General features: G+C 41.6%; 2 protein-coding genes across 5 annotated transcripts in view; one reads left to right on the forward strand and one right to left on the reverse strand.

Annotated features, from left to right (window-relative positions):
* The first annotated feature begins 2,302 nt into the window (after positions 1-2,302).
* Positions 2,303-5,842, forward strand: LOC133014496 (lymphocyte antigen 6E-like). Its single transcript, XM_061081758.1, has 3 exons — positions 2,303-2,369; positions 4,553-4,669; positions 4,841-5,842. The coding sequence occupies exons 1-3, from the start codon at positions 2,321-2,323 to the stop codon at positions 5,050-5,052; spliced, it is 378 nt and encodes a 125-aa protein (XP_060937741.1). The 5' UTR covers positions 2,303-2,320; the 3' UTR covers positions 5,053-5,842.
* Positions 5,843-5,856: 14 nt separating this feature from the next.
* The window catches only part of LOC133014497 (focal adhesion kinase 1-like), a 59,293-nt gene continuing 47,977 nt past the window's right edge, over positions 5,857-17,172 (reverse strand). For 3 of the 4 annotated variants that reach the window (XM_061081761.1, XM_061081760.1, XM_061081762.1), the window contains exons 23-32: positions 16,918-16,995; positions 16,609-16,791; positions 15,968-16,093; positions 13,726-13,788; positions 11,594-11,633; positions 10,404-10,507; positions 8,889-9,044; positions 8,357-8,437; positions 8,179-8,264; positions 5,857-7,785 (exon numbers count right to left, since the gene is read on the reverse strand). In XM_061081761.1, the coding sequence (XP_060937744.1) occupies positions 7,659-7,785; positions 8,179-8,264; positions 8,357-8,437; positions 8,889-9,044; positions 10,404-10,507; positions 11,594-11,633; positions 13,726-13,788; positions 15,968-16,093; positions 16,609-16,791; positions 16,918-16,995 (1,044 nt within the window). In that variant the 3' untranslated portion in view covers positions 5,857-7,658. Of the gene's footprint in view, positions 7,786-8,178; positions 8,265-8,356; positions 8,438-8,888; positions 9,045-10,403; positions 10,508-11,593; positions 11,634-13,725; positions 13,789-15,948; positions 16,094-16,608; positions 16,792-16,917; positions 16,996-17,172 lie in introns of all 4 variants that reach the window. The other variant, XM_061081763.1, reaches the window with a different exon arrangement.

Consider the following 17,172-nt stretch of genomic DNA (forward strand, 5'->3'; position numbering starts at 1 on the left):
TTAAACACATCAGCAATGAGAAGCAATTTTCTTTTGATTATCCATTTGGGAGAAATAAATCAAATTCTTGTTTTATATTTTTGGTAATTGACGACCCACATAAGGTTCTTCCACATCCTGAAGTTGTATTTACATCAAGGTGCATGGAAGTGCAGTCTGAGCTGATCAGCTGGCGAACAGGTCACAGTCTTCCTACGACCAAATTATAGATTTAATGTCCCTCATGTGTAGAATGCCAATATTTAAGTTTTTTTTTGTATTTTCTCATTCGTTATGTTCACCACCATGTGTTACAAACTGAGTTACTGTATTTGCTATGTCATTGTACTGTAAAATGATTTTAAAATGACTGACTTTGCATCATGATCATGGATAGATAATCCATAAAGAGAGACGACTGCTCCCGACAAGTTGCTTCAAATGTCCCGATGATTTGTGTTTCTAAAATCCTCACAAAGCAGTTTGACAATTTACAGTGTAGGTGCTTAACTGAAGAATACATCTGTTTCCTTTCACCCAGTAGCATCACAGGAAGCATTTATCTTGAGAAGACATAAACACAGCACTAAAAGGAACTATACAAATTGTTTCTATTACCACACGGTGTTAGTGTGATCTCTGGACTGATTTTCTTTTCTCAGTTCGAGCGTCACAAGATGCCGTCACTAAACTGTACAGCTGAGATCCAAATGAAGGAAAGATGGTTGTGGTCAGAACAAGGTGCTGGAAGTCAAAGGGAGGAAATTAAGGGAAGGGGCCACATTCCTTTTTAGGGTCAATCATTCCCATCCACTCATGAGGTAAAACTACAACTTGTGCTGGGATCACATGAGCTGCAATAGAGTGAGCATGGTGATGTTCTGACAAAGAAGTACTCGGTTGTCACTACTACTTTATTATACGGGTACTTAATATTTATCAGCCGTAACAGCAGGGCTGGTATTTTGTGTGTGTTTGTGTATGTGTGTGTTTGTGTGTTGCCATGGCAAAATTTTGTCTGGGAGACACAGACGGGAATTGGAAGTGTCATGTACTTTGGTATGTGTGTGTGTGTCTCTGTGAGTGTCTATGGAACTTTGCAGGTGTGTATGTGAGATAAAAATGAGTGCAGGGCTTTAAGATGGGAGTGGTACGACCCACTTGTAGTAGTACATGAGTACTCTGAGTACTCTGAGTACTAATGGGTCAGAACGTCAACCTGTTGCCGTACATTACAGGAGGTGGGAGGCTGTGATCTTTACTGTGCTTGTATCACATTGAGCTCAACACTAAATTCTGCTTGTTCACTGACTGAACAGCTTATTTAATTTGATTTGTCATCACTTTGGAAGTTAAACGTTTAAAAAGGGGGAATAATATAAGCAGTTATCTAAATTTGATCGGCCACTTGAGAATGCACTGATGTGCTTGAGTCTATCAACACAACCCATTCAACCGACTGGTTTCTGTTGAGGACGTATCTGTGGGTGTGTGGGTGTGACTGTTTGTGTTTGTGTTTTATTTTTGTTGCGAGTATAAATATATCAAAATAAAATATGCTTGATGTGTCCATTTGACTTTCAGGTTTGGCCTGGTTTGGAATGACAGTTAATTGCCGGGGTTGCCTCTATAACAGTGAGTGTGTGCAGGTGCAGCTTGGGTGTGGTCTGGGTGTGTGTTGCATTCCTCTGTTGACACTGGACAGATGTGATGTGACAGATATGACGTCACTTTAAGCCAGAGATACTTTAAAAATCCACAAATTACAATATTTAGGATCATTTTCAATGTTCATGGTTTGATTTTGTTTCACTGCACCTTCATTGACTCGATTTTAGATTTTGTGTTCTTGGCTGCAAGATCATTTTGACAAACGGGGTCAATTTGAATGTCCACACTTAAATAGTGCATGTTTCTTTCGTCTACTTTTTGAAGACATGAGATAAAGATGGGATTCACCTCCGAACTCAAGAAAATAAAGTCAACAGTTCTGGCGGCCGACCTGCTGCACATGTTGAACTAACAGTAATGACATAACACATGTTTATCTGCACAGACACACAATGTTTCAGTTAACAGCCGCGGTGTGACTGTAACTGACAAAAGATAAATACAGGACAGGTATCTGTGAAACCAGAGCACGATCCAGGAATGTCCTCTCCACACATACACACACATGCGCACACACACACACACAGGAACAACATTGATGAGATGCTTTCATGTTATGGGTGGATCAGCTGTAGTGCTTCCGTCAGACACACACCACACAGCGCAGGGCACAGCGGGTTCGACAGGAGATAGCGGAGGTTCAGGTGGTGAACACACACCAACACCTGTGATGAAGATGCTCCTCAGCTTTGTGCTCCTCTCCCTCCTCTTCCCTTCAGGTACGCAAACATTCACTTCAGACCGGCTACAGGGTCAAAGGTCAGGGGCTTTCAAACAGCGGCAGGGTGAGGGTGGCACTCAGGACTTTAAAAGTTAAGTCGGAGGCATGTGTGTAAATGTTTATCAGGGTTACAAAAACAAAGTCTGGTGAAAAGTACGAGATTAAAACCATGAGTATCCCTCGACCCTTAAAAAGGTTTGTTGTGGTTGTGAGTTTGTGCTTTAGGGTCATAACTAGGAATTTGTGTTTTGTCATTAAAACTCAAGGATTCTTGAGTGTTTCCCGGCCTTTTGTTGAAAATTAAAGACTAAACTAAATAACAACCCTGTCATATGTTTTCTTATTGTAAATTGAGATTCCTTTTTCCTGAAATATATTTAGAGTAGGAGGAAAAACCCTGTCTTACACTCATACTGGCTGTGCTGGTAAAGGGGAGCCTGCATACTTCTGTGTATATTTTGCCTATTCTGTCTTTACCTGAACCTAAATAAACTGGTATCACTGGTTTAGGCATGTGTTCAACTGTGTACGTTAATTGTGTTTGTATTGTTTGAGTCAGTGGTTCTGCAGCAGGTTAATGCTGTAAGACTGGAACTGTGCAACTATAGCATTCATTCTTAAGACATGTAACAAAACGCGGTTCAGAATTATTAAGGATACGTTTTAAAGTGTTTGACGCTTTGTGGATTATTCTCATCAGAATAAATTAATAATCTGTGAAATCAATTCCAGTGTGGTGCAAACATTAGATGCACCATTAGGTTCCCACGTGTTCATGATTCTATACCGAGAAGAGATTTGTACACATAACTGAGAACATCCCTGTGACCTGCAGAAGATTTTCCTATATTATATGAACAATATTATTCACTCCAGTCCCACTAAGAGTTAAAGTCATATTGTGTATATAGTGGCAAGACCAAAAACTCTGCTAATACTGAGTCAATATATCACTCGTGCATTGCTCCACCAGCCCGGATTCAACCAAGCGCGTCAAGCTGTGTCTGTAGAAAGTCAAAGTTCAGTGACTCATTCAATTACATCACTTGTCCTGGTCGTCTCTAACAAGAAGAGATTTGAAGTCAGGCGCAGCACAGAACGTGCTGAGAATAATTTTGGCTGCTTCAGTCCTTTTGCCAATCCTGAGTCTCTTTTAACAAAGTTTAAATCCACCATCTTTTTTTGAAGAAGTGTACATAAGTCATTCCAAAGCATTCATCACAGACGGGCAAAATGCACTTCAAACACTTTAAATTAATCAAATGACTTTTCCAGGTTATTTTCATGACCGTGAGAAAGCAGAGTTTACTGTGACGAATCTGCCTGATGACAGGCGACAGCAGAACAACAACCAGTGGATGGGAGGAGCAGCGTTCGACCTCCTCTTCAATTGTCTTTAGAATTAGAGAAGCAAGCCTGACAAGTTTTGACAGTGCTGTCTTTGGGAGCAGTAGTTCTATGTACATTTTTGGCGTGACACAAAGGTCTCTCCCTTTTTATGACTTCCTCTGCGGCCACATTGAAATCCATAACAAACGATCAGCAGGATTAATCTGATTCTGAATTCTTCCTAGAACAGGAGCATTTCTTTATGTTTTAGCTCTGCGTCATCCTCAGAAACATTTGAATTACTGACATAAAGATGGACAAGATTAGCACTGACGATCGCAGATCACTCAATTGTGTTCATGTCTGGAGAGATTGTTTGATACCGTCTCTTGAAAGTAGACGAGAGATATCACATGGCTCAGTGAGTTGTACTTATTTCACTGTTGAGTTAACAACTGAACAGTTTCTCACAGTTTCACAGTGTAAACGACCCAGAAAATCTATTTGTTTTTAAAGGTAAAATGCATCAAAGAAGAACAAAACATTTTCTATAGTGGATGATGAAATAAAATGAAGAGCTACACTGTAACAGAGGAGGTGCACACCTGTTCCTATTCACCGGATCATCAGTAACCTACAATATTCTAAAACATAACTTAATGAATAAATTGCTAATGTGATTAACTTTCAGACAGAGTCACAATATTGCATTCCCTCCTTTGGGATTTTTAACACGACCCCTTGCTTTCAGTTGGTCCTTTATCAGAGGGTTTTAAAAGTGTCGTTGTCTTGTGGACTCCATCTTGTCTCTCTCTTTATCTGTATCCATGTTTTGTGTTGTCCCACCTGCAGCTTTGGCACTGAGTTGCTACGTGTGCACTAATGCTACCACCAACGACCAATGCAACCAGAACACTCAGGAGTGTCAGGCACCGCTGGACACGTGCATGACGTCCGTCGACACTTTAGGTAACTGTGACTCACAAACACAAACAAAGCAGAGAACATAAGACCTGCAGCCTTTCAGCATTCTGTCAGTGTTTCTGACAACGCTTCTTGGTAGCAAGTCAAAGGTTTGGTTGACCAATACAATAATAAACACTTCATCCTGCTTTCTGTGTTTGTGTTTGTGTTGTTCAGGTCAAGCCAAAGCCATAGTGAAGCAGTGTGCCAGCTCGGCCACGTGCACCGGAGCTGCGGCGTCCTCCTCCGTCGATGAAAACGGAAACGGAAACTCCGTCAACTGCTGCAACAGTTTCAACTTGTGTAACTTTAGCGGCGCCGAGTCCGTCCGTGTGCACACGAGCCTTCTGCTGCTCACTGCAGTTGTGTTACGACTGGTGTCACTGTGACGTGCCAACTCTGTAGAGAGGCGGAGGATGCTCTAAGTTACCCTGCTGCTCTGTATAGGACATTACTGGGATAAATGTCTCTGAACAGAATGTACCTATACAAGCTGTAATATGATGTAATATTATGTTATTTAAAAACTGTTTATCTTTCTAATTCTATTGAAGACTGTGCTGTAAACACACACAGCTCCTATTAATACACCTGTATATACATGATTGACATATTAATCTGTTCAACCCTCTTAATATACAGTCTACAGTGGCTGTACCGCACATCATGAGAAGGCTAAATGTATTGTATGGGTCTTGTGTACGTGTGTGGCAAATTTGGACCCATACTCTAAAGCCAACAGGAGATCTGCCATTTTGAATTTATTGATCAATATTTTGGTGAAAACTGTACGAATCTTTCAAATTCTGATGAGATTTTTGACCTGAACTAAGCCTCGAGTTTGGGATATGTCCGGCGGCATATTCATAAACATTTTGCAGCAAATATAGACGCCCTCTTCTGGTCATTAAAGATATTACAGGTTTCAGGCTCTCAGATGACACAATCCTGGCCCCATGCAGTCTCATGAAGTCAAAGTTATTTTTTAAATATTATAGTAGTACTTAAATAAATTGTCATTTTATAATCAGGGATTGTTTTCCCTCCTTTTTTTAAAGAATCAAAATGGACTACAACATGGAGCCTCCCTTCACACACCAACATTAACCAACTAAGTCCGTTTCTAGAAATAAAGAATCTGAAAGGATTGAAGAATAATAAATCTATCTTTGATAAGAATGTGGACAGACTGATTCCATTTCATCATTATTTTATTTCATTGTTTTTTCCTCCTTTTTGACAAGATGGCTGATTGAGCCCAGCAGACAAAATAAAAACCAGTGTTTACTAGTACGAGTTCTGTACAATTCACCAGTGATACACGCCAGTATAGTTTACAATATACCAACATGAGCAGATTTACACAACAACATAAAATAGATGTGTCTTTTCTTGTTCTTTTTTTTCATTTTTAACCCTATAACACCCACATTTTCGATAGTTTCATTGCTGGCTAAACACTGAATCAAATCTGGGTGTAAAGAAGGGCCAGAAAATTAGCTGTTTGCTGTGCAAATATGCTCTTCTCCATACCAGTATACCATGCTACACTAGTACAGTCACCAGTATATTTCATATAGCAGTATGTCATATTCCATGTGGGGTTGGTATTAACAAAGAGACGTGGGATCTGCTGTATTATCAGTTCAGTGTTTTGCGTGTGCGAGACGAGTTCCACTCATGTGGCTCCACATTTGATGTGTGTCTATTTCCCAGGGGACTGTTGTTTGGGAGGGACATTATTAAAGTGTAACACCTGACAGAAACTGGGACTCAAAGCACAAAGGTTCCAGTTGTGAGGTTTGTTTGCAGGACAATTCCTTTTACGACACTGGTGGACACGGGGCTGTTAAAGGTTTGACACCAGGTGAAGACGAAACACATCTGAAAGAATCCAGTCACTCAGACCGACTCCTCAAAATCCACATATTGTTAGTTTTTTCTTTCCATGCTGGGATTGAATATCTGCTTGTATTCCAAGTCCTAAACAGTTTTCAGTGTCGAGGAAGAAGACTGTGACCGCTGAAAACAACACAAAGTCATGGGATCGGCCGATAAAAAGGGCAGACCAAACTGAGTGCGAGTAGGGAGTTTGATTCTTCACATTTGGAGTCTTAAAAATCTGCTCAGATAGGAGCTGAGGAAGACTGCAGGAGGGAGAGGAGCAGTGAGGATGGAGAGTGAATGAAATAGAGGGAGAGAGGAGGATAAGTGGCTTCTTTCTTTAGGGAGTAGACTGGCGCTGCACCGGGCTCAACTTCTAACCGACTCTTCCTGCCTCTCCCTCTGTCTCCGACTCAGCAATTTCTGAGTCTATAAATAAAAGCTGGTGAGACAGAGGGAAGACGGGAGTGGAGAAGAGAAAAGAGAGGAGGGCGTGAGGCTGCAGCTCCTGACCAAACCGAAGACTGTCTCTTTACTGGGAGGTTTCCTGTTGGAGCGTCCATCGAAAAAGCACCGTGCACAACCAGAGCTGAACAGAAAGTTGATGAGCATCCATGGCGATGTGGAGGTATTTTCAACTGAGCTGGAGCTTCACATCCACGGGTCAGAACACGTGACGTCATCATGGCTGCTGGCTGATGTCTCAAACCTATTCCCACTGCCGACCAGAGGCAGTCCGATCTGATGGCTCTGCTTATTGTTGGATTCCACCAAGACTGATCTACCTGATGTCATCTAATCCAGATCCAGTCGCCCACGGTGGAGCTTCTGCCCCCTCGGGAATCCGGCTCAGTTTAAATATATGTCCAAAGTGAGCGATGCTGTTAAGTCCCTGATTCAGGAAGAGGTTTTTTTTTGCTCTGTTCTTGTACTAAGAAAGTCACAGTGGTGGATAGTTTAATCCCAGATGAACGGACGACCTCGGTTTAAGCAGGGTTCAACATGTAATGAACAGAGCCACTGTTCCTCACATATCAGGAGTCACGACTCCGGAGTCTTTTGTTGTCACCACGCTGTCCCTCAAACAGCAGACCAGCTCCTGTTGGCCCGGCTAGTGTGGGCGGGACTGGGCCATCATCTTTAGCCGGGATTGGTCAATAACATCCAGCAGGTTCTTGGCGTCGACTGCGAGAGCGTGAGCCGCCGTCAACATCTGTTTCTTATAGTCCTGCTGGAGACTGGGGCAGAGACACAGACAAATACATTAATAATACAACAGATTTTTACTAGTGGGTAGAAGGGTTGTGATTATAAAAAGGAAGCTAGGTGTAGAGATTTGGCGCCTCTCAGTGGAAGCATGAAAAAAGTCACTACAGCAGAGAAGTTTTTTTTTTAAGACCCAATCAAACATACCAACAACTCCCCAACAATAAAACATCATTAAATCAACAAAAAGAAAATTCACAATTAATCTACGGCTTCTGCAGTGTTCTACACTTTTATCGCATTTATCCAATAAATTGACAAAAAATGTAATAAGGTAGTTATCATTGCATTGACGCGGCAGGATTTTGTCTCATAAGGCACAGAAACTATTCTTTGCACGTGGTGAAGTTGGTGTGTGATCCCACCTGGTCATCACATACTGTTGGGCTAACTTCATCTTCCCGATCAGCTCAGCCAAGTCAGAGTTCAACAGTTTCTGAGCCATCTCGATCTGTTAAAAATAAGACACAGCGTCTTTAATAAACCTTTGTAAGACAGATTAGGAACATGCACGTATCATTGTGTAAGTGCATGTTTTTATACCTCTCTGTGTGTACTGGCTGGAAGTTGTGGTAATGTCTCGTCCACTGTGGCCAATAACGTCCTCAATGCCAGCCCCACATCCTGGAAGGCACAGAAACACACATTGTTTTTGTGATCAGGGCAAAATTAAATAGAATACCAATATTTTTTAAACATTCATTAAAATATGTCATACATCCCACAAATATATTTAATCTAATTAAAACAAATTGAAACCTCAATGGATACATTAAAACATTTTTTTAATGTTTCATGGGCTATATATTTTAATGGATTTTCTTTAACTATGCCTCCGTCCTTCCATCAGAATCTGGTTAACAGATGATTCACAAGTTATATACCGAAAAGTAGGAGCATCAAAAATCAGCCGATTGTGGAATCGTGTCCATGAATTAAAACATCGTGCCCTAGGGGTCAAAAGCCTCAATCTTTACAATAATTTCAGGTTTGCAGCTCAAGGTTCGTAACTCAGGACCAATCTGTTATTTAACATGAGCTGCTGAGGGAAAAACACTCCGACTGCATCTGCTACCTTGACCATAGGAACGTATTCCTCTGGAGGAGCCGGCTGAATCTTGCTTGACATCTCGATCACAGCCTTGACCAGGCCCGTCACGTTCTCGTACACCTTGTCGTTGGAGCGGTCCAGGTTGGCGGTGGGGGGCGGGCTTATTTCGTGGGGCTGCAGCTAAACAGCGAGAAGAAAGAAAACCAGTTAGTGCCGTGTTTACTGAATGAAGAACTGACAGTGGAGACTGATGCTGAGAATCAAGCAGCTAAACACAGAAAAACACTTGAGAAAATATGGAAGAAAACCATCCTAAGAATTATTATTTAGAGTTGCAAATCCTGCAGGATTATAGAGAACATGAATCTTGCATCGAACTAACTCACTAACAACACTGCTTGTCAAATAGATGGAGAAGAGAAGCCACAGCTGGAGCACTGTCACCTTTTAAACTACATTACAGAGGTAAACCAGTGGATGAATGAATGATTGATTGAATGGATGAATGGATGTGTTAGTAGGTTATACGGATCTAGGACATGCCTTGACATTCGTGCAGACAACAGAAGTTATCAAAATCAATTCTCTATTTTGGCCACTAGATGGTAGTGTCACACCGGTCCAGTCAGATACTTTATATTAATCAAGTCAGTTGAATCTAAAATTCTCCCTCCAGTGCTAAATTACTTTTCAGACACAGGATCTAAAAAAACACTACAGCCCTGATCCCTGCTCACATCATGGCCTGTTACTTCTGCTTTACATATTCAGATTAACATACTATATGTACGTTAGAGTGGAGTTTTGTAACGTTGTCGAAAATCACAAATTTCCCTCCACAGGCTTTTTACAAAATGAACAACGAACAACAACCTCCATCATTAGCATAAAGAAACCGCTGGTAATATTAATGGTACAGAAGTAAATAACATTTTCTCCTGAGCCTAGAAAACTGTGTATAATTGGTGTTTGATTCGATCAAAATCCTGTCTATTGAGAGTAAAGTACATTAATTATGCAGGATTTGCAGTGTGACGGGGGTTTGTATCGTTAGTGTAACAAAACAAAACCATTTAGTATGAGATATTAGTTTTAAGAGGAAAAGAAAATCGAAACGATAAAAGCTTCCCACACGACAACTGCAGGGATGACACATATTTGTTTCGTCTATTTAACAGAAATTTGATCTGTTGCACTGATGGAAGAAAAAGGAGCAAATGAGTCAGTGTGTGATCGACCAGGAGACAAGACGCACAGTAAACCCACACAGACAGTGTGCTGCTTACCCGCCAGGGCTAGGTTCAGAATTAAGGCAGAGTGCAGGAGGAGGAAGAGGAGGGAGAAGAGGGGGAGCAGCCAAAGGAGAAGAAGATAACAGGAAAATATTAATGCTCAAAGCATTTAAAACATGCACTGTGTATATTTGTGTCTATTTTCTACAAAAGTGTGTTTTTATCAAAATATTTTCTTCTTGGGTTTGTGTGTTAAAAAGTCACATGTTTGATTTTTGTTTACATTGCTTGTAATGTGTGTGTGTACCTTTACTCCATCATTGTAACTGTCTCCAGAATTTAGACAGGCTAGACTGCCCACTTGGCTTTGGGCTCCAGGTCGAGGGGGTTTCTTTGGAGGAGCTGCATGTTCTGCAGGAAACAACATATAAAAGTGAGAATTAAGTCTCTTGTTACATGTTAAAGATGTTCTGGACAGACTGTACATTGCTCCCTCAGCGGCTCTCAGCCTATAGTCTGTCCTCTTAGTGTTAGTTCACATCATGGTGCTGTGACTAGTCTTTGTTTTCCTGAAGCTTCCAATGCCTTGTTCTGTTGGTCCATCAGTTTAATCAAATCTAAAAAGTATAAATCACGTAAAAAAGGAAGATAGTCTCATGCTGCTCCAAAGCTTTGGAACATTTTTCACAGTCCCTCTCCGCAGACCCACATGTTCTCTCAGGCTTTTGACAGTCCTTTGTTATCTATAATTTTTTTATGTGAATCAGGTTAAGGGCACCGTCACACATAGGTCAATGCAAATTGATTATCTGAAGCTTCACACACCTATACCTATAGGTATAGGTATAGGTGTGTGAAGCTTCAGCACTGATATATAATCACATATGACCAGGCCCGTACTTATACTTTTATTATAATAATGTATTGTGACATATTTAGATTGGAAAAGCATAAACCAGGGATAAGCCTGTGTAGTGCATGTGTATCAAGTTCCTACGGCTAAAACAACTGTTACAGTGTTTTTCTGCATTTTCCAAGTCTAAAAAAAAACCTTAAGCTACAGGGAAAAAATGCAATTCTTCATACTAAAAAAAGAAAACTGTCTCCACACTGTGGAACTATTTTCAGCAGAATGTTTTTCTATGTCCTCTGCACTCGGCTGCTTGCAGGGCTGTGGAGTTTTCTCCCAGAATATCAATCTTGACATGTTGTGTCCTTTGAAACACATTTACTCATTTTAAGCCAACAGGCGGAGTGTGTCATATTGTGGCAACAGACTCTGAACTCTGCAGGCAGACACTGACACACACACACTGACACACACACACACACACACACACACTATCTGAAGATAAAGGATCTGTTTAGAAAGAGTGAAGAAGAGCTGGAAAGCCATGTGATGTGTGAACTTAGATTAGAAGACAGGAAAAGAGGAGAGAGTGAAACAACAGCAGTTGCTTGACTGTAATTATAGAGGGTTAAAGGTCTGCGTATTACCTGCTTTGCCAACGGGCTGGTATATGTGCTGGTTTCCCGTCTGCACAAACAAACATAAACAACAAAATATGGGGTTAGAAATTGCACGGTCCAATGCGTGACAGGAAATGAGAACCTCACAAGCAAAAACCACCAGCTGCTTCTGAAAAATTCAGGGAATCCAATTTAATTTTCGTGTTACACGACATCAAGTCTCAATTTGTTCTTGTAAAACCAGTCAAGGAGCCGTTTCTGTTTCCAGTGGTGTGTGGTCGAGCACTGTGTTTCTAAGAAAGATATCCTGTCTGGCGACGCAGGGATGACAGGAATATGGGTTTCCTTTGTTAGTGCAACTCTTTGAAAACCAGAAACAAACTTCACAGTGCCGCTCTTTATCATTTGACGGTCGCGAGAATAAAACAATGCCACAAAGTCTTTTGTGGTACCAGAAATATTTCATATTTTAACTCTGTTGCATTATTACTGACTGCATCTCTGTTGTTTCCTATGTGTGAGAAAACAGCACAGAGCTTCAAACAGCCTTCAAAAAGTCACGGTCTGACAACCACCAACACCCCAAAATACTCTACTACAGCATTTTACCCACACAAAGACACACAAAGACACACATTCACATACAAACGAAGGAGGTTTTGCCACCACAAACCACAGCCATTCAATGGGAGGCGGAGCAAGAGGAGGACTAGCAGAGAGATGAATTACAGAGACAAAAATATCTGTCTTTCTTATAGTAACTTGTGTGACAAGCTCTGCTGGCATCAGGGACACAACGCACATCAACACGCAACTCAGAAATCGGCTCCTCGGAATTTAACGCTATGTAAAAGCGCAGATTAACAACATAGTTAAATGTCAGGATGAATTACAGAATGGACTCCTATTTGAACTCTTTGAATAGAACCATTTGACGTAAGAGGCATTAACATCAGCAGCTCACCATCAGTAAGTTTCTGAATAAAATGTGCATCTGTCACTGTGCAAATCATTTGTGTCATCTCTGCTGAATCTAAGATTGATGTGGTGAGCTCTCTGAAGTTGTCTCTCACACACACACACACACACACACACACTGGGACTGAGGCATGGTTTTAATCATTCATGTGACTACTGCTGCAGATTATTTTCATTATTGATTAATCTGCTCCTTGGTTCGACTATTAAACATTTGTGTGTGTTGCCTCTCCCAACTCCCTAAAGCTCAAAGTGATTCTCCAGATTATAATTTTCTTGTCACTCAACAGTAAAAAACACGAACATATCCAGTTTACTGTCAAATAAGACCAAGCAAAACTATTGAGAAAACTAACACTATGAATTTTCTTTCTTAAATATTGTAAGTTATTTCAAATTGACATTTATTTGATCAATATACCAGTTATTTTCGCTTTAAATGAGAAATATTCACTTTTAGGAAAATGTTCATCCTATATGTTGCAGAAAGAGCCGTGGGGCGACTGTGGCTCAAGGTAGAGCAGATCATCCACAGACCAGAAGGTCGGTGGTTTGATCCCCAGCTCCTCTGTTCCTTGGGCGAACTCCCGAACCCCAAATTGCCCCTGACTGCACAGTGTGTGATAGAAGATTTCCTCCTCTAATGGTGATTTTCACACTGCAACCTGTGCAATTAGTGAGAGCACAGTAAACTGCAGCAGGCTGAGGTACTTTGTGCACCAGTCAGATGGAGAGATGAGTCAGGCTTGTTATGGGAATCTATTGACCCCCTCACTGATGACCCCACCCCCCTCGCAGGTCACTTCCTGTCCCTGGATCAATCCCCTCTGCTCTAATCAAAACAAACGCATGCTTCGGCCAATCGCAGCGAGTCTGAGCAGAGCGTGAACTTCCGTCTGCGTTTGTCTCTATCGGACATCCTCCTCGCTTCAAAAACAAGCAGCTCAGAAAAACAACTTCTATTTTTGAGATGTGCATGTGAAGCAGGAGGACACGTGATGGAGGTCAGGATTTTGACAGTGAAGATAAAGGTTGAGGGTGAAACAAAGTTCATCCAGGATGAAAAGAAAAACACCTCCCTTCACAACATATTTACTCATTTACAATTCTCAGGGATATCATCCTTTTGCTTGCATGTAGAGCAACAACTAACAAGGATAGTTACAGAAACAACAACTCACTGGAGGTTGGAGTCCACCGTCCTCTCTGTCCAGACTCCCTCGAGAAGTTCTGGCGTCTGGTTTCTAAACACACACAAAAAAGAAAGATTCAATTAGACGCCTCCGCATATCAACAGTATTGAAGTTCATGGGCTCAGGGCAGCAGTGGATCAATCGATTAGAGAGAGAGACAGATTAGGTAATTCAAAATAATTCCCGTTGTTTTTTCCACTGAGCAGAAAATCACATTGCTTTTCTGTAAATATCTTTACAAGCAGGGATGGATTTGGATTCCTGGGATACTCTTCGAGAAATGTACCCTTTTAAGGCATGCTGTGAGCTCATGTCCCATGCTGTTGTCAGAATGATGCATTACAGGGTGCAAACTCCATCAATAATCCGGTTGATTTACTGATTCATAAAATATCTTTTACCACTGAATGACAACCACATGCAGCCAGTTTAGGAACACATGAAAATAAGTCACCGTGATATCAGTAAATGAGTGACAGTTTGAAATCGAAGCCAGTGGGCAGACTCCTGCTCTCCATATCAAAGTTTAATCTTACCAATGATTAAGTAGATGAGCAAATGAACCACAACAGTGAAGCTCACATGAAAAAGAGAAAATCATCCAAACACTCTTTCCCTCCAAACAGGAACACACTGTTCAGAGCTGAAGGATCAACACATCCACAACATTCACCCGACTAACATTTCTAACTTTACAACAACTTTTCAGATTGATATTTAACCCCAAAAATAAAACCACATACACACTTCTCCATATACAACTTCTGTACATACGAATAACCATATCAATCCACCACACTCTCACACACAACCATCCTTGCCTACCAGTTTTCCAAGACAGGACTTGAAGACTTGCATTGCCACTGAGGTCATCAAAGTTCCCTGATGAATTGTTTGTGTCCAAGTTTGTTTTTGAGGTGTTGTGTCTTTGTTGTTGTCTTCTAGCCCGATTATATTTATCTGTAGTCTCGTCTGCCTCTGGAACTGAGGGTTTTCCCTGTCTGAATTTGAGCCTTCACCCCTGTCTGTGCCAGCGGTTTCATCAAGACAAAAATTCAAATTCAACTCCGGCTTCCTGCCTCCACCACACTTATATCTGACTCTGACGCACAGAGAGAGAGAGAGAGAGAGAGAGAGAGGGAAGGAAGGAGAGGAGAAGGGAGGGAGGAGGGATGGAACGTGCTGCCAACAGTCAGCCGTCAGTGCACGAGCATGTCTACACTTCTTTCCCAAAACCTTCATTTCTCCACCCTTTCTCCCCCCACCCTCCTCCTTGACTCGCCCCTCCCAAGTGACAGTTTTATAAAAACAACCAGCCTGCAACACACACACGCCCACATGCACACAATAACACACTAACACACACCTCCCAAGCTTTTCAGTAATCTTGTCAGTTAGTGGTTGTGGGTCAAATACAGACTGTTGAATGGGCTGTTAGATTCTCTAAGCCTATCATTAGCCTGGAATTCACATAGGCCACACCTGCCTACAAACTCTCTCTCTCTCTAACACAGACACGCACACGCACAAAACACAACAAAATAAAGTTCTTGAGCAAAAAACCCCAGACATCCTCAATCAGCGTTCACAGAAATATGCATCCTACATGAGACGTTTCCTCCCTCCTCTCTCCCCCGCTCTTCTTGTCGAGGCTCCCTCCATCAAAACATTTAACATTTTCACACTTTATCAACGAAGCAGCAACAATTAACTTTGAGTTTTACAAGAAGAAGCCGCGTTGGCTGGTTGGCTGTGCCGAGGTGTGGAAAAAACTGAGCAGCAGTTGGCGCCACACTCCTGTGATTTAGCAGCAGAGATGGCAATAATTGTCTTAATAAATTTGTTATTTATTAAGACAATTAATAAGGACGTGATGATTTTCAGAGAAACAAAATAACAAAAACACAACAACATGCATCTTGGAACTTAAAAAAAACTCAAGAACACAACTGACAAGTCAAAGATGGCAACTTATAGCTAACTTAAAACGTATAGCTATAGCATGCACACAGACAACACACAGAGGAGCCTGGAGACCTGTTTCTCAGTAATCTTCTGAGATTGTTTAGTAATGTTTAAGGTAAATTTGAGGAGGAAACTTTCCAGTTAAGTCAAATGTACTTGTTAGTATTAGTATGTGAATATACTATAATTGTTAGTATGGTGTGTTATTGTGTGTAATGCAAGTGTGTCTGTCTGTGTGTTTTGCACCGTGTGGTGTGTGTGTTACCAGCAGCATTTCCTCCTGTTCCAGCCACCTCTGATCCTCCTCCATCTGCTGTTGTTGTATCATCAGCTGTTCCTCCATTAACAGGCACTGCTGGCCTACACACTGCTGCATGTCTACTGCCCTGTCCTACACACAAGCACACAACACAAACAAACAAACGTGCAACAAAAGAAAACAAGGCGTAGCAACACAGACATGCACACCGACACAGGGACACACAAATGAGGAGAGACGTGCACAATCACCAACACACAGGACATGGAGACAGACAGACACATACACCAGACTGATGAGAGGCTGAAGGGAGGCAATCGACACACATACAAACTAAAAATAATGGTTGTATAATCTGTAATATTTTCATATGTGGATTATAGGTTTTATCGCCTGAACTCATGATGCTACAGTTTTTTTCCCCTTCACAATATTTTCTCACAGATGGATCAGTCTCTTAGGGCTACCAGGCAACAAATGCAATTCTTGAAGATTATGTTCAAAAGAGTCAACAAAGAATTTAATATAATGTAAAAAAAAAATAATCATATGTAACTTCTTTGAGCTGCAGATTACAGAAGTCTTGAAATTTCAAAACAAATTTATGAAAAAAGGGTTTTTACAAGTACGATGATTTCGTCTCCTACCTCCATTGCAGAGCCCCACAGGGCCATGTCCTGTCCATGAGGCTGGGGAAGGAGTTGCGAGTGTGTGTGCGCGTGGTGGCGAGGGTGTGTGTGCGCGTGGTGCGTGTCCAGCATGGCTGCCTGTGGCGGGTACAGGGCGCTGGGCACGGAGGGAAGTGTGTGAGGGCCAGGGTACCCCGCCATCTGACACAGGGACAGAGACAACACGTCTTTTATCTTTTTGTTTTCATGACTGTATCTCAGAACACTTTGTATTACACCATATGAGTTGTAGTTCAGTAGCACGAGTTGTGGAGTATGTTTACATACCTGGTAGTGTCCAGGATGCTGGGGACTGGGGTAAAAACCTTCACTTGAGCGAGGACTGGGGTAGCCTGGTCTACTCGGCTACAGAGAGAGATGGAGAGAACCAAAGAAAAGAGAGAGAGAAAGAAAGACAGAGGGTTGAAGAAAAACAGAGGGGGAGAGGTTGAGAAGGAAAAATAAAAACAAAGTTAAAATGCTTGTTCATTGTTTTTCCAGACTGAACGGTGGAGGACGGGACACCGGGTCATTCAGACAATC

The sequence above is a fragment of the Limanda limanda genome, chromosome 11 (assembly GCF_963576545.1).
Source record: "Limanda limanda chromosome 11, fLimLim1.1, whole genome shotgun sequence".
NCBI lineage: Eukaryota > Metazoa > Chordata > Actinopteri > Pleuronectiformes > Pleuronectidae > Limanda > Limanda limanda.